Genomic DNA, 26,704 nt, shown 5'->3' with positions numbered 1-26,704 from the left:
AGAAATAAAAAGGAACCTAGTATCCATCTCTGCTCTTGAAGACAAAGGATATAGGGTTACCTTATGGATAGAAAAGTTCTAGCATGGCCAAAGAACTCCACCATAAACAAAGCACAAACTATTGTAGTTGGTAAAGTTATAAAATAGTCGACGAGTAGATTAGCATGTTGTCGGTAAATAGCCGACGGATAGATTAGCATCCGAGAGGACGCATGACAGTTGAGTCACCCCTTTGGAATGTTGTATGTACATTGTCTAGAATGGACTTTGGATCATTGTGGTAATCATCATCAGAAGCACTATATAATCTCTTCCGCATAAATGTGAATAATAAAAGGAGTGTTGCTGTGTTACATGTTCTTGTCTATTGTCTGTATGCATAAAACTATTTACCCCATACGGTAAACATTTGGCGCCATTGCCCAATGGACCTGGAATGAAGGTAGAGGAATGAAGACTAATGCCGAATCAGCTAAACAAAAATAAGAATAAGCTAAAGGAAAAAGATGAAATATGCACTGCACATGAGAATTTAATTTTGGCACAAGCAGCCAAGCGCAGATGGAGGTTTCAGCAGATTGTCGACAGACACCGAAGCACCGAAGAATTGTTGGAAGAGACTCGACAGTGGTTGAATTTGGTGGAAGCAACAAGGGAGGAATTTCTTAACCAGTATACGCCGAGGGAAGAGAATCTAGATAGAAGGGAATTAACTTGCACGGCTCGGAGTGTCGAGGGAGCACAAGCGTGGAGTGAACTTTTTGTCCGCGATACACTTCTAGAATGGACAACTTCACTTAACGAAGACCCTTCTTCACCAAATAACACGGCTGTGGGAAATAAGACGACTGTCCGAAACAGCTCAAGTATTCAGAACAGCGCGAGAGTGCAAAATAGCGCGGGTACACAACAAGTACCTCCAACTCGAATAGTAATGGTTGGACCAAAGAAAAAATTGTCAAAGTCTGATGATGATGGAACAACTAATCCAATCAGACACTGTAAGACATGCGAAACAATTTGGACGACGAATAGTGTAATCGACATAGATGAATGGCTCCGACAATTTTCAGCAACCCTAAGGGGTGCAGCAATTGATTGGTTTGCCAACGTTGATCCCCAAAAATTAACTTCTTGGGCAGCAGTTAAAAAGGAGTTTATCACCAAGTTTCAATTGTTGCAAGACGACAATGACATCGTAGCAAAAATCTACACCACAAAGCAAGGGAAAAATGAAACAATCCGTGTATATGCCAAAAAACTAAAAGAATTAATAAATAAAATGGAAAGTAAGCTGGCAGATGGGCTGAAAAAGAGATGGCTCATTGAAGGACTACGCCCGGAGTTAAGGAAGAAAATGAAGATTGTGCCACCATCATCATACACCGAAGCATACAATCGAGCGATGGACATAGAGAGTGAACAGAAAACGAAAAAAGAAGAAGAAAAGTAGCTCATTCGACTCAGATGATTCGTCTTCAGAAGAAGATAGCAGTGGTGACGAAAAGGACAATAAGAAGGTTTGAGCTCTCCAGAAGGATATGATCAGAATGATGAAGGAATTTAAGAATATGCAGAAAGAGACAACGGGAAACAAGCTATGGTGCACAAAATGCAAGACAGAAGGTCATACGAAGGGGTCCTGTCCGAAAAACCAATTTTGTGATATCTGTCAGATTATGGGACATTCTACAAAAGAATGCCCCTTCAATATAAAAACAAGAGGGCATCAGCAAGTACTCCTCACACAGGAGGCTTCTGCGTCAAGAGGGAGCGAAAACACAAGCAATGATGGTGCCACTTTGGGTGGGTACAAATATAATAGAAGAGGGCAAAACAACAATACCAACAATAATAATGGGGCCGCAGCCAAATTCAGTACGATGCGAACGGTCGCCCGATGTTTCAATGCCGAGCATGCAATTTGTGGGGCCATTTTGTGTGGAACTGTACATCAACAAACACACCAAAGTTGTTATGCAAATGGTGCAGTCCTGGAGATCATGGAGATGCTAAGTGCCCGAAATCAAGAGAGAATTTGATCAGCATCCACACGGACGAAGAGAAGGTTCTAGCAATCACAAGGAAATAGGCAAAATTGTACCCAAACCCGATGGAGGAAAAGAAGAGAATGGAAGAAGCATGGGCAGAAATTGAGAAAGGAATGCAGGCAAAAAAAGCACAAATAAAGGATACTGCGGGTACCTCTATGAGGAATTGTGCAGAATAGAACATTGTAAGGCAGATATTACAAACTGAGGTACCAGTCAAAATAAACGATCTGCTGCTCACAATGCCTCAACTTTGATCGACATTCACAAACATCGCTCCAACTGCTAAACTACCAGGAGAACATGGAAGGGAAAAAGAAAGCGGAGCGGACCCAATGCTGCTAGCACTCACATCTGGACGACATCTAGCAGTCGTAGAGTTGGGTATATTAGGAACAGTCCTTTCAGACACAATTGTGGACGAAGGTTCAAGGGTAAACGTCCTACCAAAAGATACTAGGAAGAAGTTGGGATAGCCGACATTGTGGCCACCTACGTTCCAATTGCTAATGGCGGACCAACACGGCATTAAACCTCTAGGGGTCCTGATGGCACAACCAGTGACTATTGGAACACAGCCTGTCTTACTCGATTTTCGTCATCATCCCGCGAAAGAGGAGAGGATATGACGCCATTCTTGGCCGAAGATGGCTCATACAAGAAAAGGTTAAACATGACTAGAAGAAGAATACACTATTAATGGAAAGCAAAGGATGAAAATTCATTATTAATTTACACACACAAATGGTGGGCGAAGAAGCTCTATCATCTAATTCCAAAGAAAAGGATGAAGAAAGGCAGCGAATGGAACCGAAAGAGGAAGGAGTTCTACGGTTGGAAGATGGATCAACAGACGATGATTTGGATTCGGTGAACGATTATTTCACTGGCAATTGAAGGATTATGAGCTATTCCAGAGCTGTAACAAACTAACGATAAAGGAAGGGCACAATGAAGACAGATTTCCAAAAGAATTCAACGAAATAAAAGAAGGGGACGCACCGCTGGATAAAACACCTACACATGTATTCGGTGAGGGAAAGCCAATAAAATATGACGAAGCCATAGTACAAACCATGAATTTGGGAGGTGAGGCTGAACCAAAAAGCATACTGGTGGGGGATAACTGGAATCCAATACTAAAACCAACGGCATTTAAAATATTTCTAGAATAAAAAGATGTATTTGCTTGGACATACAAGGGTTTGAAAGGAGTACCACCGGAGCTGTGTGTTCACCGCATTTCGCTGGTCAAAGAAGTAGTGCCTGTATGGAAGCAACTTTACAGGATGAATAAAAATTACGCGGCATGAGTTATAGAAGAAATTAACCGAATGCTAGAGGCCGATATTATTTTTTCAGGTTCAAACAAGTGAATGGGTGTCACCCATAGCAATATCCCTGAAGAAGGATACCACCCAAATCAAGACATGTGTCGACTTCAAATGTCTCAATGCAGTAATAATCAAGGACCTCTTCCCGATACCATTCACAGACAGTATATTGGAGGAGGTAGCTGAACATGAGATTTATTCATTTATGGATGGGTTCTCGAGATATAATCAAATTTGCATAGCAGAAGAGGATAAACTTAAAACAACATTTGTGATAGGAGGGGTATATGCGTACAACCAAATGTCATTCGGCCTGTGTAATGCACTGGCTATGTTCCAAAGAATCATATTGCACATATTCGACAAAATGTCTGTTGGAATTTCAAAGCATTCCTAGATGATTGGTCTGTATTCAGCACCGAAGACAAACATCTAGCGGCGTTAGGCGAATGCATGGAAACATGTCGAAGGGCGCGACTAGTCGTAAATCCTAAGAAATGCAGACTCATAGTTCCACAAGGAAAATTACTAGGACATTGTCTGTAAGGAGGGATTGAAAACAGATCCAGACAAAGTCAGAGTAATAATGGAAATGCAACCATCTACAAACGTAGCGGAGGTGAAGTCCTTCTTGGGACTCATAGGATATTATAGAAGATTCATCAAAAACTTCGCCAAAGTATCATACCCGTTGGACAAATTGACATGCAAAAGGGAACCGTTCAAATGCAAGAAAGAATAGGATGAGTTATTTGAAGGGTTGAAGGTACGATTGGCCACGGCACCTATATTGGTGTACCCAAATTGGAATAAGGAATTTCATGTTCACGTAGACACATCCAATTATGCAATAGGAGCAACTTTAGCGCAAACAGGTAACCACGGGTTAGATCATCCGATGTATTTTGCCAGCCAACTACTGTCAAACGCAAAACAAAATTACAGTACAACAGAACAGAAGGCCTTAGGAATGGTCTGTGCAGTGCAAAAGTTCTGAAATTACTTGCTGGCGACACCGTGTTTTATGTGGACCATCAGGCTTTGTTGTATCTAGTGAATAAACCTATCATCCAAGGAAGAATTAGCCGGTGGCTACTTTTGTTGCAGGAATTCACCTTCAAGATCATTGTATGGCCTGGGAAGAATCCTATTAGCAGAGACCATCTAGAGCAAATTAAAACAAGTGAACCAACAGACGGAGTGAGTGATGATTTTCCTGATGCACAGTTATTTCAAATTGCAGTACTGCCAAAATGGTACACAAGTATTCGGGAGTACCTTTCCACGGGATAACCACCGAAGGAAATACCACAAAATGAAAGGCGGAAATTAGTAATAAGGAGCCGTACATTTCAATTGATTAATGGATTACTATACAAAATGGGGCTTAATCACATCCTGTGATGGTGTCTGTTAGAGGAGGAAATACCGAGAGTGTTGAAAGAAGCACATGAGGGTCCAGCAAGAGGACATATGGGACCTAATACCACAGCAAGAAAAATATTCCTGGTAGGACTGTGGTGGCCAACAATGTACAACGACGCACGAGAATGGGTCGTCGAGTGTGACACTTGCCAAAGGGCAGGAAAGCCGCTAAAGAGAGACTTCATGCCGCTTAACCCCTCACATGCACAAGAATTATTCAAACGATGGGGATTGGATTTCGTGGGACCCCTGAAAGTAAGCCGAATACATCGATGTCGATACATAGTCATAGCCACGGAGTACTTAACGAAGTGGGTAGAAGCACGGGCCCTACTAGATAACTTAGCAATTAGTACAACAAAATTCATATATGAACAAATAATCACTCGGTATGGAATCCCATTTCAGATAAAAAGTGAGCGTGGAGGGCATTTTGTCATTCACGTCATTAAACTGTTAACCACGAAATTCAAAATATATCACTCTCTATCAAGCTCGTACTACCAAGGAGCAAACGGACAAGCCAAGGCTACGACCAACATCTTGGTAGCAATCATTTACAAGTCTTGTGAGGTCAAAGGTGAAGACTGTGAGGAAAAACTATCGTCTATCCTCTGGTCATACCACACAGCATACAAGGTGACAACGAGACACACACCGTTCCAATTAATGTTTGAACAAGAGGCGGTGGTACCAGCAAAATTTATGATACCGAGTCTGAGGATCGTGCTAGAGAATAAGTTAGGCGACATGGAAAGCCTAAGGGAAAGATTGTATAATCTGAACAAACTCAAGGAAAAGCGACTATTGGCACAATGGGCCACGGAGGTGACACAAAACAAGCACAAAGCGTGGCATGATAAACACCTAAAATTGAACAAGTTCCAACCAGGACAACTAGTCTTGAAGTATGGTGGACGGAACGAAATCAAACCGGGGAAGTTTAAAGTCAAATGGGTTGAGCCATTCCAAATCCGGAAAGTAGGTGATAACGGAGCAATAAAGCTATGGACATTGGACGAGCAGGAAATTCCAAAAACGGTGAATGGTTCCAAGTTAAAAATATACCATGCCAGAACTCTTCCCCCATCGATAAACAATGAGGAGCAGTAGTAAAATAAATTTTAAAAAAAGAGAAAAACAAAGTGTTGGAAAAAAAAAATCTAAAACCCGTACGATATACAAACCACAAGAAAGACCAAGTAAAATAAAACATATACTGTATGACATACAGCCATAAAGGAGCAATTGAAGCTAACATACAAGAACCCTACGGCAGGGAGGACGAGCAAATGTGAAGACTGTATGCTACAAGAAAGTAAAGAACAGAGTTACAAGTGTGAACACCGTACAGCGTACGGAAGCAAGAAACAAAGACAAAATGACAAGAACTGGCCGTACGATGTACGATAAAGGGAAATAAAGTGCAGACCGTACATGTTAGAGAGACAAAAATGCAAAGGTCATACGGTGATATGGACGGGCCAAAGCACGGTGATACAAAAGAGAGCAGTGTATAGCTCCATAAAACAAAACATTGAGATCGTACAGCGCGTGGTGTACTGTAATATTCTGAGCTATTACCTACAGCAGTTCAGATAAATTCCAAAATGTTCTGACCCTGAAATCTGGCAAATGCTGTGTTAATTTTGTGAGGTAATTCTATCAAACAGTCACAAGTTCCTATAGTAACTCCCAATCTACCTAAACCTTTCAATGTAATTAAAAATCCAGTCCAGTATGAGATAACAGAGATAAAACATTTTGACAAATAGTTGTCCAGTATTCATTTACTGCTCTTTGCATGGAAAATATGAGATTTAAATTCTATTACTGTTAATGCATTAGTGCTGGTATGAGATGATTATTATAAACGCAAAGCAGTCTAGAGCCCAATCAAAGTCTTAATAGATTATAACATAGATACAAATTCAATCAATGCAACTTAATGCACTGATAGATAATACCTTACATTCCCAATGAGTGCTAGCAATAACTAATCATACCGTGGCTAAACATATGTTGGTAACAATCCCTGTCGCTATAATCATCCAGGAGAAGTCTCAATGCACACGCCTACCCAGTAACCTGTTTGCAAGAAAGAGGATGATATCTGCTGACTGTATATAAATTTATGGCATTGCAAAATTCCCGTCTGCCTGTGACTCTTGTTGAGTTGGATACTATTGTGCTGTAAACCCTTCTGGAGTAGAAGTTGACTACTATTCCACGTCTCTTACTGGTGTTTACTGCTCATATTCTAACTACCCTGTCTGACTAGGAAAGCATCACTTTCAACTTGATGCGCACAGCTCCTGTTCATCCGCCGGTAGTCTAAACTCATACCATTACCCAATCCTGCGACTGTTGCACACTCGGAATACAGAACCCGACCTCCTTCAGTGTTGTTTTTTTCTATGTAGAAGATTTCCCACACCCAGAACATCGTGACTAAGCTTAAACCCGACTGTGTTCTATCCTGCGTGAATGTCCACCCTCATGCATAAACGACTGGCAATGGACCTAAAACCCACGGGTTCTCAACTTGTAACTACTGCAGTAGCTTCCAAATGGCAAAAATACTATCTAGCAGACCACCAATACACCTTCACTCCAATTACCTCGACCCACTACGAGTTACCATACACTTGAGAAATGCGTATACCCAAGCTTGAATTTCCAGTCACCTAAACTTCCTGTGACGCTAAGAACTGGGGGTTGAGTGTTACGTTAGGTGTGGTTATGGAAATTCCGTGGCCACTACAACTGGTGTTTTAAAATTCCATCCAACCCGATTCCACCTAATATTGATAGAACTTCAAACAAACTGAACTTAGAAATAGTGCAGCAAGAAGTTCGTACCTTCTTCCAAGGATTGTGACGATTATTCAAAGACCTCCATAAAACTATCCATAAAATAAGTGATTCAAGAGAAGCTGGGGCTACGTCCAACGTCTCTTATTTTTCTCTGAGGGTTTTCATCCTCAAAGCAACCAGTCACATTTAAGCAACCAGAAATGCTAAAATGCTGAGCTCATAAATTCTTCTTGTGTGTTAATCCCAATGCAAGCATGTGCTTAAATAGCCTCGAAATGAGGGAGAGTACAAAGTACAAGGAATGTGGGATTAATTGACATTTTCCTCCTGTAGTCACTTAAAGCTATTATAAAGTAAATAACTTTTAAAACATTAAAGTGACTTAGCTCTGCTCATTAAATAAAGTTCTAAAATATATTAATTTAAATTTCTCATTGTGACTGGAGAGCATCCTGCGTGAAAATGATATTAATCTATCCAGATGTGGAGATAGATTAATTCTGTCGCCTGAAACTAAAATCGAGAAGGGGACATGACATGTACGGCTCCATAAAGTAGAAGTATTAAGCCCGTACAGTTAGTGAGACAAATATGTTGGCATGCGACTAGTCCAACAGAGCAAATAAGGTTGTACGTTTCACTACTGGACAATTATAGGAGGAATCGATAAGTACAATAGAAGCTAGAAGCCGTTCATAAAGCCTTGAAGGAGGGTCGTACAGACGTCAGGGAAGGAGAGATTTGTGGAAGAAGTCTGTACGAAGAAATAACTAACCTAAGCAGAAGAATAAATGGAATCTGCAGGCAAGAGAAAGTGGAAAAAAGAATTAGAAGAATCTACAACTGGGAAGGGGATGAAAATGTCGCCTGCAGGTAACCGGAGTGAAGGCACCAGTAGCAACAGCAAGCAGAAGCGTAAGGCGCAGGCACATGCACCTGCAACTACTGAAATCACACCACAGAATATAGCATTCGAAGGATTGAGCGGTATGGAATGTAGGAAGTGGTGGCAAGAAACTCCTAACAGTCATCCAATAAAAGCTAGCATTAGAAAGGCACAATTGGAATGGGCGATTTGGATGCTTGTTTTTTGCATCCAAGACTACGAAGGTTTCCTATACACCCTGGTCGAGACTTATGGCAGGGCCTCTTGGAGAAGTTCATTCCCATACCTGGGAAGAGACCCGGTAGTCTCATTCAAAGCAACAGATTTCACATGTGTGTTTGGCATACCAGGGCCGCAAGGAAAAAAGGTAGAGCCCAAGAAGATTACCAAAGAGGTAAAAATGTTTTTGATCAGGCTAGTCTGCAAAGACATGGCTAAAGCAGAATAGGAAGTATTGGCTGAAACATCAAAAGGTAGGGAGCTAAAGAAAACAAACATCTAGGAGGGACCATGGCGATGCCTGATAGATTTAGTCAAGAGCAGACTTATTGGATCAAGTAGGGCATTTGATATCTCCTTTCCATAGGTATTCATGATGAACGGCATAATGAATGGGAAGGTGTATGATTGGGCATCCATGTTGGCCGAACGCATGCATGAATTTATGACACTCCAGCATAAGACATTTTATATGCCGCATTATGCCATAGGCCTCTTTCTCGATGCTATAGCGCAGATGATTCCAGGAGATAGGTTGGAGGCAAAACCTGGACCATTAACCCCCAAGGAACCTCCTATCATACAGTGGAAACACTTAGACACAGCCAGTGGACAAAAGGGCACTGCAAGGCAGAAGAGACCTCGACTAGATACAGGAGGCAATACGGACAGCGGACGGCAAGAGACATCTTCCAAGGAGAATAGCACGAGAGAGGAGGAAGGGGAAGACGGTGATGAAGAGGTTGAGATTATCACAACCCCCCTTGTTATTTTTGCACCCTACACTGCCCGCCACTTCCTGCCTAGTCCTAGCAGGTGTACACATGGCACATATACTAGGGTTTGGACAAACAAGACAGCCGATAGTGATGACTACAGAACCACAGCAGTCGGTTACAGTAGTCGCACCATCGCACCACGAGGTAAGACCTCCCCCAGTCCGACCGATCGGACCAGCAATTAGGTTTGTCGTGGGGTTTGCACGAGTGGCAGAACCCGTTAGCCGAGAAAGTATGCCAACTCCTGCCGAAGCACAACCAATAGCAGAAACCGTGGCACCTACAGCAGAGAATGTACTAGAGGAGAGAGAGGAGACTACCATGGAGGTACCCAAACTACCAATACCAGAGATATCAGAGAGCTAGAATACGCCTGGTGTGCACTTTAAGGTAGTGGGTTCAAATGCAATAGTTACAGTGGATTTAGCACTCTTAGCATCACCTGAGCGAGATAGGGAGAGTTGAACTCAGTGGCTGAGTACCTACTTAAGTATGCGGTTCCGCCGTACTCCAGTACCTCAGGTGGCCCACATGCAAACACCTACGCAAGACGAAATTCTGAAGGAAAACACTCTTTGCATGCTCCTTCATGAGATTGGTTTAGTTTGAGCAACTTAGTCACAAATTCTTTTAGTGGAGGTAGGGCACTAAAGTGTAGATGTCCTAATCTTCGGTCCCATATTTAATTTGAGTGAGAAGTCTCATGAATTAGGGCTTGGTTTGAATCAGTGCAAAGTTTGTAAAGACATCCTTGTAAAGACACTCTTTGCATGCAAGACGAAATTCTGAAGGAAAACAATCTTCTGTAGGACAAAGCTCAACAGAAGTCGAATACATTGCAGAGTCTATGGGAGCATGAGAAGCAGTATGGCTCCGAAAATTGCTTGTGGGATTATTTAGTGAGCCCTTGAATCCTACTATTATCCACTGTGATAATCGGAGTTATATTAAGCTTTCAGTGAATCCAGTGCTCCATGATAAATCAAAATATATAGAGATTCCTTATCACTATGTGAGAGACATGGTAGAAAGGAATGTGATTGAGTTGAATTATATTAGTACAAGCAATCAAACAACAGATATTCTCACCAAGCCTCTCCCCAAATTGAAAGTTGATCACTTTCGGAAGAAACTTGATATGGTTGAATGTAAGTCATTATTGAGATTGAGTCTCAAACTATATATATAAGATGTTTAATGTGTAAACTCTTTTTGTTTTGTCATGTGTGTGACTCCATAGCTTTAATAGACCCCCTATGTACATTATTGAAAGGTGACAATCTTTCAGATAATGAATGCTTGTATTTGACATTGTAAGGTAATGACTTTACAATGATTAGTCTCACTATCATTGATGGATATCATGTGACTTAATATCCGTGGAATGTCATGATAGTTAGTATCTCTTGGACATTTTGATAGATAACATAAGACATGATATCACTTGAAGATCATTATGCTCCTTAAGAGTTAATCATAGTGGATATTGCACCCATGCATATGCCATGATTTATTATGGTAGACATCATGAGACTTGATGTCAGTGCACATACCATAATAAGGATATTGACAAAGAATGTCATGTGACTTGATATTCTCAAGCATATAATATCTTCTAAGTATCACAAGCAAGGTGATATTGCTATGCTTGGATGAGTATTATCTTCACTAGCTAAGAGGGAATGTTGAAATAATAGCTTCATTCAGATAACAATGGATGATTGTCATGTCCCCATTTTGGAGGCAATTTGATTTAATTAATTTAATTAATTAGGTTGTCCAAAATAATGAATATTTTATGAGGATGACTAATTAATTATTTTAATTAAATAAATAAGTGGTATTAAGTTAATTATTTATAAAGTTATCAAATAAATAAATATTAAAAAGTAACTTTATATTTAATTAATTTAATAAAATGACTTGAATTATAAAATATTTTATAAAGTTACTTAATAGATAAAATAAAATAATGTTCTAGAAGCTTCTGGAGAAAGTGGAGAAAAAAGAATAAATAGGCACCCCGAGATTCATTCTAATCATCCAGTTGATTATTTCTCTCTTGACATCAAATTGTGATTCAATCACATAGTCTATTCTGGAGCCAAGTGGTTTCAGATAGTCAATTGATCTTTGGGAACGAAAACTCCCTTGGATTAGCATAACTGAAGAATTGAAATATCTTCTGAAGGGTTGCACATTTGGAGGTGATACTTCAGTCACTTCAGCTAGGGCATCATTGGGCCTAAGGCCATTTTCAACATTTCAGCATTTCAAGAGGCAATTTTAGCAAGGCCGAAATTATTGGAGGTCATTTCTAGCAGGTCTGAAATTATAGGAAGCCATTTTAAAGCAGGCCGAAAAAGTAGTCCGAAAAAAGCAGGCTGAAAAAGCAGTTTGAAAAAGCGGGTCCGAAAAAGCAGTTCAAAAAAGCGGATCTGAAAAAAGCAGTTCGAAAAAGAAAATCCGGAAAAAGCAAGTGGAAAAAGCAGATCGGAAAAAAAAAAAAAAAAAGAGGAGGCAGAAGGGGCAGCATTGAAGGAAACTACTACAACCATCCACAATCAGGTTCTTCACTTCTCATTTGGCACATTTTCTGAGAAATGTAGGTTTTCAGCTGAGTACAAAATATAGCTTCAGCACTTCATTATTTTACATTGTACTTGTCTTTGTTTGCCATTTGGCATTATTGGTATCAAAGGAAGGCTAGGATTTTGCAATTAAAGAGTATTGTAATTTTTAGACTATCTATATTGTAAACCTAGAGTTTGATGATCAGCTTATTAGTTTTCATGCCAATTGTTTGACAAAATGTCAATTGGCTGTAAGTTCTCTTTTTGGCATAAATAATGTTATAATTTTGCATACTAAGTGTTTATATTAATGACACTTGGTTGTAAGTGCATTAATGCCATCTTAGGTTGCATCCAAAGTATTTGTCTTAATTACTAGTTGCTGTAGCTGCATATTGCAAGCAGTTTAAGTCACATATTTGTATTGAATATTGTCAAAATTAGTTGCACATTCATGTTAGGTCATTGTTTAGACAATTCGGAGTCTTTTTGTAAGCATTCTCTTTGATGCAAATCGAAACAAGAGTCATTGCAGCAATCTGAAAAGTTATATCAGTCATATGGCCCCTTGTATGCAAAGTGTTTGACAAAAATTTTCGAGCCTTCAATCAGCATTTTAAGGTCGGAATTGAGCAGGACCATTACAGTGGGATCAGAGTTTGCTTGCAAAGTGTTTGACGAAATGTCAAACAACTGAAGTATAAAGATTTTTGGTGTTTGAAGAAGTTATAACCTATTGGGGTTATTACAGTGGTATCAGAGCTATTGACCTGCCATCCTGTTGGGTAGATTGGACATTGAATCAGTTAGTTAATCATGTTTACTTCAAGTACCCAGAAGCAGTGGGACAAGGATATGAAGAAACTTAAACAAAATTTGAAAAGGTTGGATGAAAGTCAGAAAAGGATGAATGAATTGATGGTTTCCATGTTTAAGAGGACTACATCACATAACAAAGACAAAGAGGAACAAGAAGTCTCTACAAGTGAGGTATCTAGAAACCTCTACAAGGAGTTTGCAGTAGTTGGTGAGTAGCATATAGCCAAATCTTGGGAGGACAAAAATCAGACTAGCTTGGAGGAAGATGTTGGGCACACAATACTTCAGAAGGTAGTGGAAATGGATATTACGCAGATTGATAGTAACGGTCAACTTGATACTCAAGTTGAGACAATTGTATACAGGTCGTCAGAGGGTGATGTCACAGGTAATCGGGATGGTTTAGTTCCAACAGGCAGTGACTACAACGTAGTGGGTCCAGATGATGATTATGAGGATGTTGTTGTGCATGATGGTGAGATACTTGGTAGAGATGAGCAGACATTGAGCATTCATGACTTTGCTGAGAGAGAGTACCAAGCACAGATAGATGCTTCGTCACATGAGGTTGAGGCTGGTAGTACTTCACATGATTTGTCCAGCCAGCTGAAGGTGAGCGAAGACAGTATTATGACTTCATTATCTCATCATGACAAGATGCGGGATATGATAGAGGATCACGTTCGGATGATTCAGTTACAGGGTAGACATAAGGGAGTTCAGGCGAAGTCTTCTTGTGTTGACTTACAGGCGATTAGGGAAGGAATGGGAACGATGAAGTTGAGTTATTTACATCTTCTATCAGATCGTGACCATCTTCTTAGACTTGTCAGAGACTATTCAGATGCCTTGAGGAGGAAGGAGGAGGAAGTTGATAGGCTTTCTCGTGAGCCTGAGGACGCTCGAGCTTCTTTGGTGAATACTCCATTGGCATTACAGGACTAGGAGAGACATGGGGATAAGCATGGCATGGAGTTGAGTTTAGTTCCGTCTTGCACTCCTGATACTCAGCTTTCTGCGGCACGTAAATCATATGTGGTCGTTGATAATGTTGTGAGTTCATCTTGCATTCACATCCAGGACACAGGGACAATCTCAGACAGGTATGTGGAGTTAGTTAGTATTGGTCATATTACTCAGGTGAGGAGTTTGCTTGAGTTACCAACTGATTCTAGTTTACGGATATGGACTCGAGATTGTTATATTGGCGTTTGGGATTCAGTTGACTAGAGATCTTTAACACTTTTTTGTAGCAGTGATTATTTGGGTGCTATCATGGATTTGATTAGCAGATTGCACGGTGTTGTTTTTTCTTTTGCCAGCAGCTTGTCCAATGTTGGTATTAGTTTTTATACACCGGTGATGGGCTTTGTTCATATATCTAGTCGACCATTCTTGCTGGAATGTGTTGATGATCTTTCATATTTGGCAATATGTACAGATGAGTCCCAGGATCATATTGGCATTGATGACATCCAGGAGGATGCAGTGGGCAGTTTTGAAGACATAGTTTCCTTGGCCGTTTCTTTTGGTACAGAGGAGTTGGATAGCGGTGCTACAGTTTTTGATACTCCGTATGTTGATATGAGCCTTGGAGTTGATTCGCAGGATATGGATGGTAATACTCTAGAGACCAGTAACTTTGAGGATACTCCTTTAGACAGTGTGTCAGAGGAGGTTGGTAGGAGATAGTCTAGCCAGTGCCATCATGTGTCTAGTCAGTTGAGAGTTAGTAAGCAAGACATTGCTATCACTTGTCAATATTTCGATGTTGCTCGTCAGTTGTTAGCAGTTTATGGATGGGGTTCTCCTACTAGTGATGAGCAGGGAGGCAATTATCTTTCCTTGACAGAGTTCCACTCTTTATGGGAGGCTATCCGGATTCTGAGACAGAATTATATGCAGTTGGTAGCTGACAGAGATTATCTTATGGAGTGGGGGAGTACAGCATACGATGCATTATTGGCCAAGGAAGATAAGGTGAGTGAGCTCACTCAGCAGCTCGAGGTGACTTCAGAGATTCTTGAGAGAACACAGTTGGCTTTCGAGGAGTCACAATTTCATTTGGCTAAGGTGACCATGGAGTTAGAGCGACTGCAGTCTTTACCAGATTCTGTACAGTCACAAGCTATGGTGTCTGGTGATCCGAGGATGTCCATGGTCAAGATTGTCAAAGACAGTGGAGATGGGGATGCATCCATCCTTGATACTAACATTGGCATATCGGGTTCATTCCCACTAGAGTCAAGTTTAGTTGAGTTGGGTGTTGTAGCAGATTGTTGTGGTATGCCTGACATAGTGGTGGCCTCTAGTACTGATGGCACAGAGACTAGAGATGTTGTATCAAAGATCATGTGTGATGTTGGTGAGCCCGCAGTTGGCATGGTTCTTGCTAGTAATACTACTCTCTTGGCGATGTCTTCAGAGGTAGTAGTCAGTTCCAACTTGGCTAGTGATCGATTGCAGTTAGTTTCCTCTGGATTGCAATATGAGCCACTGACTGAGATTGGCGCATTCTATCGGCATTACACTATGAGGTATGCTCATCAATTTACTTTTGATGACCATGTTGATGAGATGATGATACAGAGATGTACTTTGGTTCCTAATGCTTGTCATCAGTTATGGGACGGTTTGACGACTCGGGATGAAAGTTGTGATGAGCATGACATGGCGATGGGTTCTGTGGTTGACAGCTTGATAATACATGACTTAGAGCAGGAGTTTGGGAGTGATGCTTCAGCGGTTGTTGTTATTGATTCTACTCCTTTGGCTATGACATCTCCTGACTTAGCTAGTGATCAGTCACAGTGGGTTGTATCACTTGTTCATGGTGAGTTGTTGACTGAGGTTGGTTCTTTTTATCAACATTATACTGTAGGGTATGTACATCAGTTAGCATTTGATCCTTGTGTTGAGGAGTTGATGGCAGGCAAATTTGGTTTGGGTTCCATTTCTTGCTGTTTATCTTGTGATGTCTATTCACCATCAGCAGTGCATGGGAGTTATGGTTATGAGACAGTGGCCGGTCATCTACAAAGTTATGTTGCCTACAGGAGTTGTACAGTGTGTGGATTCTCCATACTTGGTACAATTTCATTCGGGAGCGTTCACCATTGTTGCAAAGTTGGATTGTATATTCCGTATAGGCCAGTGGGATACATTGATGGTATTTACTGTGTTGGCAGTTGTGATTTTGGAGTTTGGTTGAGCTGTAATTGTCAATTTGATTATGGATTCCTCTTGGTTATATTGCAGAGGATATTACAGGAGCCTGTGTTAATTGATAGTAGTATAGTTCATGACTACATTTGGGATCCAGGCGGATTGATTGGTTTATTATTCAGCCATTGCTTGGGGACAAGCAATTTCAGGAAGGGCGGACTATCATGTCTCCATTTTGGAGGCAATTTGATTTAATTAATTTAATTAATTAGGTTGTCCAAAATAATGAATATTTTATGAGGATGACTAATTAATTATTTTAATTAAATAAATAAGTGGTATTAAGTTAATTATTTATAAAGTTATCAAATAAATAAATATTAAAAAGTAACTTTATATTTAATTAATTTAATAAAGTGACTTGAATTATAAAATATTTTATAAAGTTACTTAATAGATAAAATAAAATAATGTTCTAGAAGCTTCTGGAGAAAGTGGAGAAAAAAGAATAAATAGGCACCCCGGGCTTCATTCTAATCATCCAATTGATTATTTCTCTCTTGACATCAAATTGTGATTCAGTCACATAGTCTATTCTGGAGCCAAGTGGTTTCAGATAGTCAATTGATCTTTGGGAACGAAAACTCCCTTGGATTAGCATAACTGAGGAAGTGAAATATCTTCTGAAGGGTTGCACATTTGGAGGTGATACTTCAGTCACTTCAGCTAGGGCATCATTGGGCCTAAGGCCATTTTCAACATTTCAGCATTTCAGGAGGCAATTTTAGCAAGGCCGAAATTATTGGAGGTCATTTCTAGCAGGTTTGAAATTATAGGAAGCCATTTTAAAGCAGGCCGAAAAAGCAGTCCGAAAAAAGCAGGCCGAAAAAGTAGTTCGAAAAAGAGGGTCCGAAAAAGCAGTTCAAAAAAGCAGATCTGAAAAAAGCAGTTCGAAAAAGCAAAACGAAAAAAGCAAATCCAGAAAAAGCAAGTGGAAAAAGCAGATCGGAAAAAAAAAAAAAAAAGCAAGCAGAAGGGGCAGCATTGAAGGAAAATATTACAGCCATCCACAATCAGGTTCTTCACTTCTCATTTGGCATATTTTCTGAGAAATGTAGGTTTTCAGCTGAGTACGAAATATAGCTTCAGCACTTCATTATTTTACATTGTACTTGTCTTTGTTTGCCATTTGGCATTATTGGTATCAAAGGAAGGCTAGGATTTTGCAATTAAAGAGCATTGTAATTTTTAGAATATCTATATTGTAAACTTAGAGTTTGATGATCAGCTTATTAGGTTGCATGCCAATTGTTTGACAAAATGTCAATTGGCTGTAAGTTCTCTTTTTGGCATAAATAATGTTATAATTTTGCATACTAAGTGTTTATATTAATGCCACTTGGTTGTAAGTGCATTAATGTCATCTTAGGTTGCATCCAAAGTATTTGTCTTAATTACTAGTTGCTGTAGCTGCATATTGCAAGTAGTTTAAGTCACATATTTGTATTGAATATTGTCAAAATTAGTTGCACATTCATGTTAGGTCATTGTTTAGACAATTTGGAGTCTTTTTGTAAGCATTCTCTTTGATGCAAATCGAAACAAGAGTCATTGCAGCAATCTGAAAAGTTATATCAGTCATATGGCCTCTTGTATGCAAAGTGTTTGACAAAAAATTTCGAGCCTTCAATCAGCATTTTAAGGTCGGAATTGAGCAGGACCATTACAGTGGGATCAGAGTTTGCTTGCAAAGTGTTTGACGAAATGTCAAACAATTGAAGTATAAAGATTTTTGGTGTTTGAAAAAGTTATAACCTGTTGGGGTTATTACAATGATAATATAAAATACAATGATCTGTATATAACATGCATGCATATTTACCAATATACACACACACACACATTAAATAACAAGTCATTATTATAATCCACAAAATCTGATAAATATCTCCAAGTATAAATCTGATGTTATTGATCTGTTCTGATTGATTTGTATTACTGTTTATGTATATCGATATATGAGATAATGCTGCATATTTCATAACAGACCCGAGTCAGTTTACGAATGTTCAATTGCCGATCACAAATACCTTAATTAAGAGTTAGTGCAAATTTGAAACAGCAGTATTAAAGTAACACAAGGTATCAGTTAAGTGAAAGACATCTCAATGAATGGACATGTCTCCACTCACGTGGAGGCATGTCTATTCATGAGTGGAGACATGTCCATTCATTGGCATGCCTTTACGAATTATACATATACACAACCTGATAGGTCTAGAAAGCATTACAGTAATCAATCAATGCTAGTCTCTCCAAGTACTCAATCATCATCAAATATTCAAATTTAACATTGAACTTATCATTCAGATGTCAGAAGAGTGACAAAACCCTTGAAATTTAGAGATTGTTTAGGATTTAAAGAACATTTCATGCACCCATTATTAAATAAAGCTTAAAGACACAATAACATCATGAAATAGAAGGTAATTTGATCAATTACATAAACATACATCGATTACATAAGTACAAAGGTAAATTTTAGATGTATTAAGAATTTTTTTTTTAAACTAAAATTAAAAGTCAGGCGAGTCAGGTGAGTCAGCCGAGTCAGCTAGGCGAGTCAGCTGAGTCAGCTAGGCAAGTCAGCCAGGTCAGGAGAGTCAAGCAAATCACCCAAGGTGACCCGCTGAGCCAGGGTTAAAGGCCAATTTGACCCGGCTGAGGTTACCCGACTGGCTGACCCAGGCAATTCGCCTGACTCGTGGTGAGTATCATTACTCTGCATTGAAATAGTAAATACTTTCTTTCAGATTATAATCTGCAAAGAAAACAAATTGATTGAGAGAATATTACTCAAGAAAATTAGGAAAGATTTGCAATATTCTGATCTAGAATAAATCTAATCATTTTAAGATATTTAAAAAGACATTGACTATGTTTTCAACTTTTCACTTCTTATATAATATATTATATAAGCATTGGACATCACAAGCACTATTCAAGAACATCACGTCTGCATTATCTAGCGTATGGCTGTGAACTAAGAACTAACATTCCATGACCTAAACTGCTTTTGAAAATAAAAGTAAGCATCTATGCCTGAAGAAGTTCTACAGAAACTTCTTACTAGAAAGGGAGCACAATATTTTATCTAGCCATGCTATGCAATCGAATCCAGGAAAAAATGAATAAAAAATCTACAACATTCACTACTTCATATTAATTGAGTTGTCACTTAAAATTAAATAGTTCAGGTATATACCAGGAGATACTGAACCCATCATTAGATATGATGTTATGTTAGCATCAACAATAAATGCAACACGCACAGAGCTGGAAGATGACTTCGTGCTATCTATGCTGCTTCCATCTGGCAGGAAATCTGAATTTTTTCCTCCCAATGGGTTCTCAATGCCGAGGCCTGTCAAATTAGTGCAATCCTCGTCATCATTGATTAAACCACTTGGGGAGCCAGGTATGCTTGAATCTTGAAGAACTGATTCTGGATCAAGGACTTTTACTGCCCATCCTAGGCGACATGCAAATGATGCAGCAGCTTGAAGATGAGGTAAATCGGCCTGTAATGTTGTGGCTAGTTCAGCAACTGTTGCATGCTCACTTGAAACCACAAAAACAGCATATAATAGCCTGGAAAATAGATCTCAAAGTATCAGAAAAAAATTACATAGTACTAAAAAAAGTGTCCATCCTTATCCTAGATTGGGGAAATATTATTATTAAAATCAATGTGCCAAAAGAACACCTGCATTCATTTCAATATACATAATAGAAACATAAACATATAAAAATCACAACCATATTAAATACTCCATACCCAAACACCACAAAAGAGTTCATATGAGAGTGAAACTGAAGCAATTCACAACTCACTCTTCTGTAGGATCTTCATATGACTGTTCCCTATTGGAGACAAATCCTTCAAGCTTGGAAACTGAGTATTAGGCCAAATGATGAAGTGAGTAGAAGGAACAATACCCTTTCTAACAATTTTAAATCACAAACACATAGTAATTAAACATTTTCATACAGAAATATAAAAGTGTGCAAAATCAAAAGGGTATTTTAAATGAGGAAACCAGTACAAAGAATCCCTCAAGCTCAAGAACTGAATACTCCAGAAAATTTCAACACCATTTTTTTTTTTCATTTTTCACAATTTCAACTCAAACATGAACAAAAAAGAATATATGATGCTAAATACAAAAGCATCTCATATTGCAAAGATTAAAGTTAATTTTTACATCTATATCCATTTCTCTAAACATTTCTTATTGAGTATTGAAATGAGGTTGAGAAAGCTGAAGGAGTTCCAAAAAGATCTGTCATTACAAATCTTGCTAAAATACTCTAGAAGACCAGGCTCTGGGCATATAGAGTAACTAGAGCAGGCAACTTCTCCCTAAAAATGTGATCATATCAACCATAGTTGGGAAACTCAACAAGTTGGTATTGCCAACTTTTCAACTCATTGGGCTACTTTAGAGTCAACTCACAAGTCAGATCCGCTGAGTTTCTAGTGAGCACATGTATTGTTTTGGCAAATACTCCCCCAAAACTTGGTGGCTTTGACATAAAACTTGCTGAAAATGCAAAAGGAATGAGACATGAACAATTTAAAAACTGACAATTTTTCCTATAAATGTTTGAATGCCCCTCAGATTTCCTCACACAAAAAATGTGCCAAACTACATTATGTCTCCTTTAGTGATAAGGTTGTGAATATAGTTTGCAACATGAAGTTTTGTGTGGTTTCAAAGGCCTTAGTTTGGGCTTTGTGGTAGGGGCACTACCCCTCAACTCTGCTAGGGTCATTTCCCTCAAACTCCATGACGGGCGCTACCCCTCAACCCTTCCATCCCATTGGGGTCTGAACTCCTAGATCCCCACTAGTTATAGGGATCTCTTCTCATATGAGAAATTTGATTATAGCAAGTGGATTTGGAATTGGAGACCAAAATCAATGACTTGAGCAATTATCTTTATCATTATCATAATGTTATCGATCAATGATGAAGTATTATATTATCAGTATCATAGATTCAAATGCGACTATTATTATAAAATACAATAGAACCCTCAACTTTACAAAAGAAAGGTAGACAAACCATAGAAGGTCATTGATTTGGTTGAGTCAAAGCTACAAGCACAACCTTCAAAATCAAGCAATGAGATTGTTTACTGCTCTATCTGATTTAATGAATAAATGAATTAATGATAGAGATGACAGTGCATATCGTATGTCGGAGACAAATATATCTTTATTTGCACATTAAATTATAACAACAGAAGATCAGAAATGGACAGCCAAGGATAGAAGATCTGACAAAAACATCCTACTTTCCTTGATGATACATGGTCTATTTTAAAGACTTGATTGATGCCAAGAGGAAACATATTGTTAACCAATTAATGCTTATAACTATCCGAAGCGAACAAATACTTAACACAAACAATTAAAACATAATCAAAACATAATAATAGGTATGGCACATTGACTACATCATCCCCCCAAAAGAGTTGTCTTCTAGATAACAAATAAACATGTTATATTTACGAAGTCTTGTACACAAACTTGGAAGTGTACCTTGCAAACTCAAACATGCAGTGTACTTGACATATTTAATGAGTGCAATGGGGGTCTGAGGTATATTAATAGGGATGGCACATTGACTACATCATCCCCCCAAAAGAGTTGTCTTCTAGATAACAAATAAACATGTTATATTAGCAAAGTCTTGTACACAAACTTGGAAGTGTACCTTGCAAACTCAAACATGTAGTGTACTTGACATATTTAATGAGTGCAATGGGGGTCTAAGGCAATGCCACTAGTGGGGTCAAGGCAACAGCCCTTGCAAGTGCTTTGGTGGCAGCACTCTCAATGGTGATGCAGGAGCATTCTTGGGTCGTTGGCAATCTTGCATAACCCAAAAATATTTCCTTTCTAGTTTTTTGTTTCAATGTTCACTAGAAACATTTTCTGTTGTTTCTTGCGATTGATCCAGTTGGCTCATTTTCTTATATGATCCTTATGGCATAATCTGGGTTTTAATGACTGTAGCTTTGATCAGATGATTCTGATCGATTAAATCAAATGTTTGAATAGCCTATCGGTCTTAAACATTTGATATATATCCTACACTATTATTATCATGGAGCATTAGTATTGTTGATTATATATATATATATATATATATATATATATATATATATATATATATATATATATATATATATATATATATATATATATATATATATATATATATCACATATTTTAACCATGAAAATACCTTAAACAAATATTATTTGTAATAACTAATGGGAAGTAATAAGAGACATGTCTCTTAATATTATATATATATATATTCATTGAGAAGGTAACTCGAAACACACAGAAACAAAATAAGTGCTATTACAAGTTACAACAGAGGTATATCATATCATCTCAAATAGAAAGCATATCTCTAAATAAACGTTAACATGGTATCAGAGCAGGTTCCGTACCAGGCCTGTGAGATTTTAGATATTATTTACAACATAAGATCCCATATCTTCATTGTATGATAAAATTAATTAGGCAGTTCAAACTATTGGGGGAAAATAGTGAAATGCAGCATGAAGGTGGCTGCAGAGCCTTTAATGTACTCAACATTAATATCAGGAACTAGCCAACAAGTGCATACGAATTGCAATAGAAGGTTTCATACCAGAAGCTGAAGCAGAATGAGGATATTTTCTTTGTACAATGAGTTTGCTGAGTTTGGCACAAGCTCGTAAACATACCCACATCCACCCTTTACCTTTAAAGTTATGTATCATGCAATGGAGCCCTCCTTTTACGAGTATATTCATGTAATGGCATGCATATTTACCACCTACACAACGTGAATATGAGCACTTGGGAATTACATGACACAGAAGTTAATTTCCATGGAGGGGGGTTTCAAGAAGATTCAAAAACATTGAAATAAACAAAACTACACGACAGTGTTGTTGCAATACATTACATTATGTCAGACTGTAAAATTACAATTCTTTATTTCTTTCAATACCAGCATGATTTTTGTACACCGATTGCTCTTCCGTACAATTATTGATTCAAAGAGTGCACTACTGTCATCGACACCAAGCTCTCTTAAATTGGGGTAGCGGCGTTCATGGAGCACCATTTTCAAAATTAATCCCTTTATCTTCTAGACCTACCAAAACAATCTTTGTATAAAAGATGTGGCATGGGAGTATCTCACTGTTACAAACATTGCACCCGATCTAATCTGGTTGAGATGTTAATCGAATCATCACTCAATGCCACCCAAATAAGGTGGGCTTTTCATAGTGAAGTTTTTCGTTGAGTATAAAGTTGAGTCAATGGTCCTCAGGAATAACAGATTTGACTATTGATGATACATAGGCCTGTTCAAAATATGATGCCTTGCGACAGTTGATAGCTACAAATCTATGGCAAGAAACCCTGAAGTTGTCTTTCCCCTAAAATCAAATATGCAGTGTGGTACTAAAGTTTAAAGCGCCAAGGTAGTATAAAGGTACTTTGACCATTCATGAAGCTGTGTATGCAGCAGTTATATAACTTGCTTGGGATTTATATTTACCAGAACAACCATTGTTATAACAAGCTTCTGCACTTAGAGATCAGAGATAAGGCCTCATTCTAATTGACTTTGTAGGTGCTTGTTTATTTATATGTAGCCCAAGAATAGTTTTGGCTCACGAGGTGAATATTTTTAATCCTCAACTTTCTTGCTCGAGGAATCTGGTCATGAAGGGCCTTGATGGTGGTACTGAACACGAACTTTCTATAATTCTTATCTATATTCATTTGTTAATTAACATAGTGGGTTGAGATGTTTAATCAGCACGGTCGATGTCAATCATCAGGAACATTGGGAAGGCACTAATATCGAATAGGAAGTGAGAAAACCCGTTGACCGTCTTCTAACAATTATAGGGATAAATATATTGGAGCCAAACTTTGGAATAAAATTGTGTTTCATAGGAACAGGAGTTCTGGCTTCTCACCATCCATAATTACCTACAATAGTCGACTTGAAGGATTTACATGGAAGTTCTAAAGAACTAGATTTCCTTAAATGTTTATATGTTCAACATAATGATAAAGGCTTTGTGCAGAGAAGGGAATCTTGAAAATACAAAGAAGTTATTAATAAAATGAGACCAAGGAGGGTTTCTCCTGATATTGTCATTTAAAAATACTTTACTTGATGCTTATTGTAATAATGGTCCCTTGGATGAAGCTTTCAAGTTCATGAATGCTATGTCTGATATGGGTTTGGTTCCCAATGTTTTGAGTTATACTTCTTCCACGAATGGACAATACATTAAAGGAAAGATTGAAAATGCAAGAGTTCTCATGAAGAAAATGCAAGAAAATGGCTATGGAGTATTTTAAGGAAATGCAGCAAATTGGGTAGGTTTTAGATGGTGTGGGTCACACCATTTGTGGGTACTCTAGTGAAGGTATCGTGGATGGGGATGGTATATTCTATGTGGAGATTGAAGATGCAAACTTTCCTGGCATTACACTTGTATGAGATGATATTTAGAATAAACACAAGGTTTATTGTTTACTCAAATAACTCCATTAAGCACAATGACACACACACATTTAAAAAGAGTAAACGGAGGAATGATTGCGCACATGCAGAGAAATGGTTACATTCAATAGACATTTGAAAGAGTCTGATAGACTTGGAGATGCTCAAATCTACAGCTATTTGAGGATACATAATTTGTGCTCTATAAACAATTGACCAAACTGAAGGATGTTGATTAACATTTGCTCCAAAATAATGAGATAAGTATTTCCATGGCCTTTTGAGTACTATTTTTATTTTCTTATTGCAGTCAATCTCTTATTTGTATTTCTGAATATACTATAAGAGCTATTTGTTTTCTTTTTTCTTTGGTCCCTAAGGATGATTTTTCGAGGAAGAAGAGAATGGGTGCATTAGGAATGTTGTTGAGGCATTTTTGTGGGTTATAACATCCGAGATTATGAAATAAAGTCGAGGGGATCTTGCAATGAGAGGGAGCAGACTGCAATAGGATTTTGGTCAAATATAAAGATGATCATATAACCATTTGCTCTAGGACTTGATCTTATGATACTAACTCCAAAGAGATCTTGGATCTAGTACCTTCAGCCACATATGAATCATGTCAGTTAATAAAAGACTCTTGAAGCAAGATATCTTTGATGATTGAGATTATGAGTAACCTTCTATATCAAGAGGGAGCTTCACATTTCATTAAAGGCAACCTTGGACGATGAGGTCAAGGGGTTGAGACTCAGTAGACATCATGAGACTTAGTATATGGAGACACCATGTGCAGATATTTTCTTTGGTAGGCATCATGAGACTTGATGCCAGTGCACATACCAAGGAAGACATAAGTATGGTGAATAGCCTATGGTTGATACTCATGGTTAGATCATACTTTTTATGATACCATAAGGTAACATCTAAATGATGGATCTATCATCTATGTTAGATATCTTCTTAGTAGAGATCATGAGACGTGATGTCAATGTGCATACCAAGAAAAGATATGAGTATGGTTGATATTCTTGGGCATACCATACTCTTGATGTTACCGTGAGGTAACAATTGTACACTGTGTTGTTTTTTGTTCGGATAGAAATCAAAATCCTTAGCTAAGAAGGAGTCTTAATGATTTTAGCTTCAATCAGATGATTCCAATCAATGAAATCAAATATTTGAATCGCCTATCGGCACATTTGACATCTATCCTATACTATTATTACCATGGGGCATTAGTATTATTGATAATAAATAGATATATATGTATATTAGATATATGAGATATAGTATATGTTGATGTTTTGGTAGCTTTAGTAGGATAAACTTGCGATGCATATTGGTGCATTGTTCTATGTTGTAATACTTTTCATAGACCCTCTTACATGTTTGCAAGGCAAGATTTATTCTTATGAAGACTATTATTATGATTTGGGTTCTAAGATATCTGTTTCTAATATGTTTTCTTATCTTGGAGAATTTTGATTAGATAAGTCAACTTGTGCTTGGTGATCTTGTATATAAGTAGGATAGGGGTTGCAGTTAAAGTAAACCTAAGTGGCTAGCAAGGATAGCACAATCTATGAGGTAAATGTGATCAATTGTCGAAGGTAGTTTGGAAGCAATTGGAATGTTAGGTTTATAATTTTGAGGGATGATCAACTATGAATTGGCTAGCAATTGTCTATTGACATTGGCAATGTAATAATTGCATTTGTAGGCCAATTTGATGATAATCCAGTGATATTATTCCATATTGTCCCTTTTCTTGTTAAGTTTGTTTGCGCAAGTCTATTGTTGCTTACTCTTGCTGCAAGGTTAGACATCTCCCTTGGGGGTTCTCTGATCCTAGCTGCATCAAGTAGGGCCCAACAACAGTGTTGCAAGCCCAAGTTGAGACCTTTAAAAAACATACAGATCTTTATGAAGCATGGCTACAGATGGTTATCCAAGGATCAAATCAATCCAAATGGATCACACTTCTTCCTTGACTCTATACAATATATTTAGAAGAGTCGATGGTTGCCAAG

General features: G+C 38.2%; 1 protein-coding gene across 1 annotated transcript in view; it reads right to left on the bottom strand.

Moving 5' to 3' along the window:
- The window catches only part of LOC149532529 (FAM91 carboxy-terminus protein), a 170,019-nt gene that overhangs the window by 68,776 nt on the left and 74,539 nt on the right, over nt 1-26,704 (bottom strand). The window contains exons 8-9 of the mRNA XM_089804375.1: nt 19,963-20,023; nt 19,334-19,719 (exon numbers count right to left, since the gene is read on the bottom strand). Coding sequence (XP_089660501.1) covers nt 19,334-19,719; nt 19,963-20,023 — 447 coding nt within the window. The remainder of the gene's footprint in view (nt 1-19,333; nt 19,720-19,962; nt 20,024-26,704) is intronic.

The sequence above is a fragment of the Cupressus sempervirens genome, chromosome 10 (genome assembly GCF_028749045.1).
Source record: "Cupressus sempervirens isolate cs-2001-9-10 chromosome 10, ASM2874904v1, whole genome shotgun sequence".
Classification (NCBI taxonomy): domain Eukaryota; kingdom Viridiplantae; phylum Streptophyta; class Pinopsida; order Cupressales; family Cupressaceae; genus Cupressus; species Cupressus sempervirens.
Note: the sequence above shows the minus strand (reverse complement) of the source record. Positions and strands in the feature narration are given on the sequence as shown.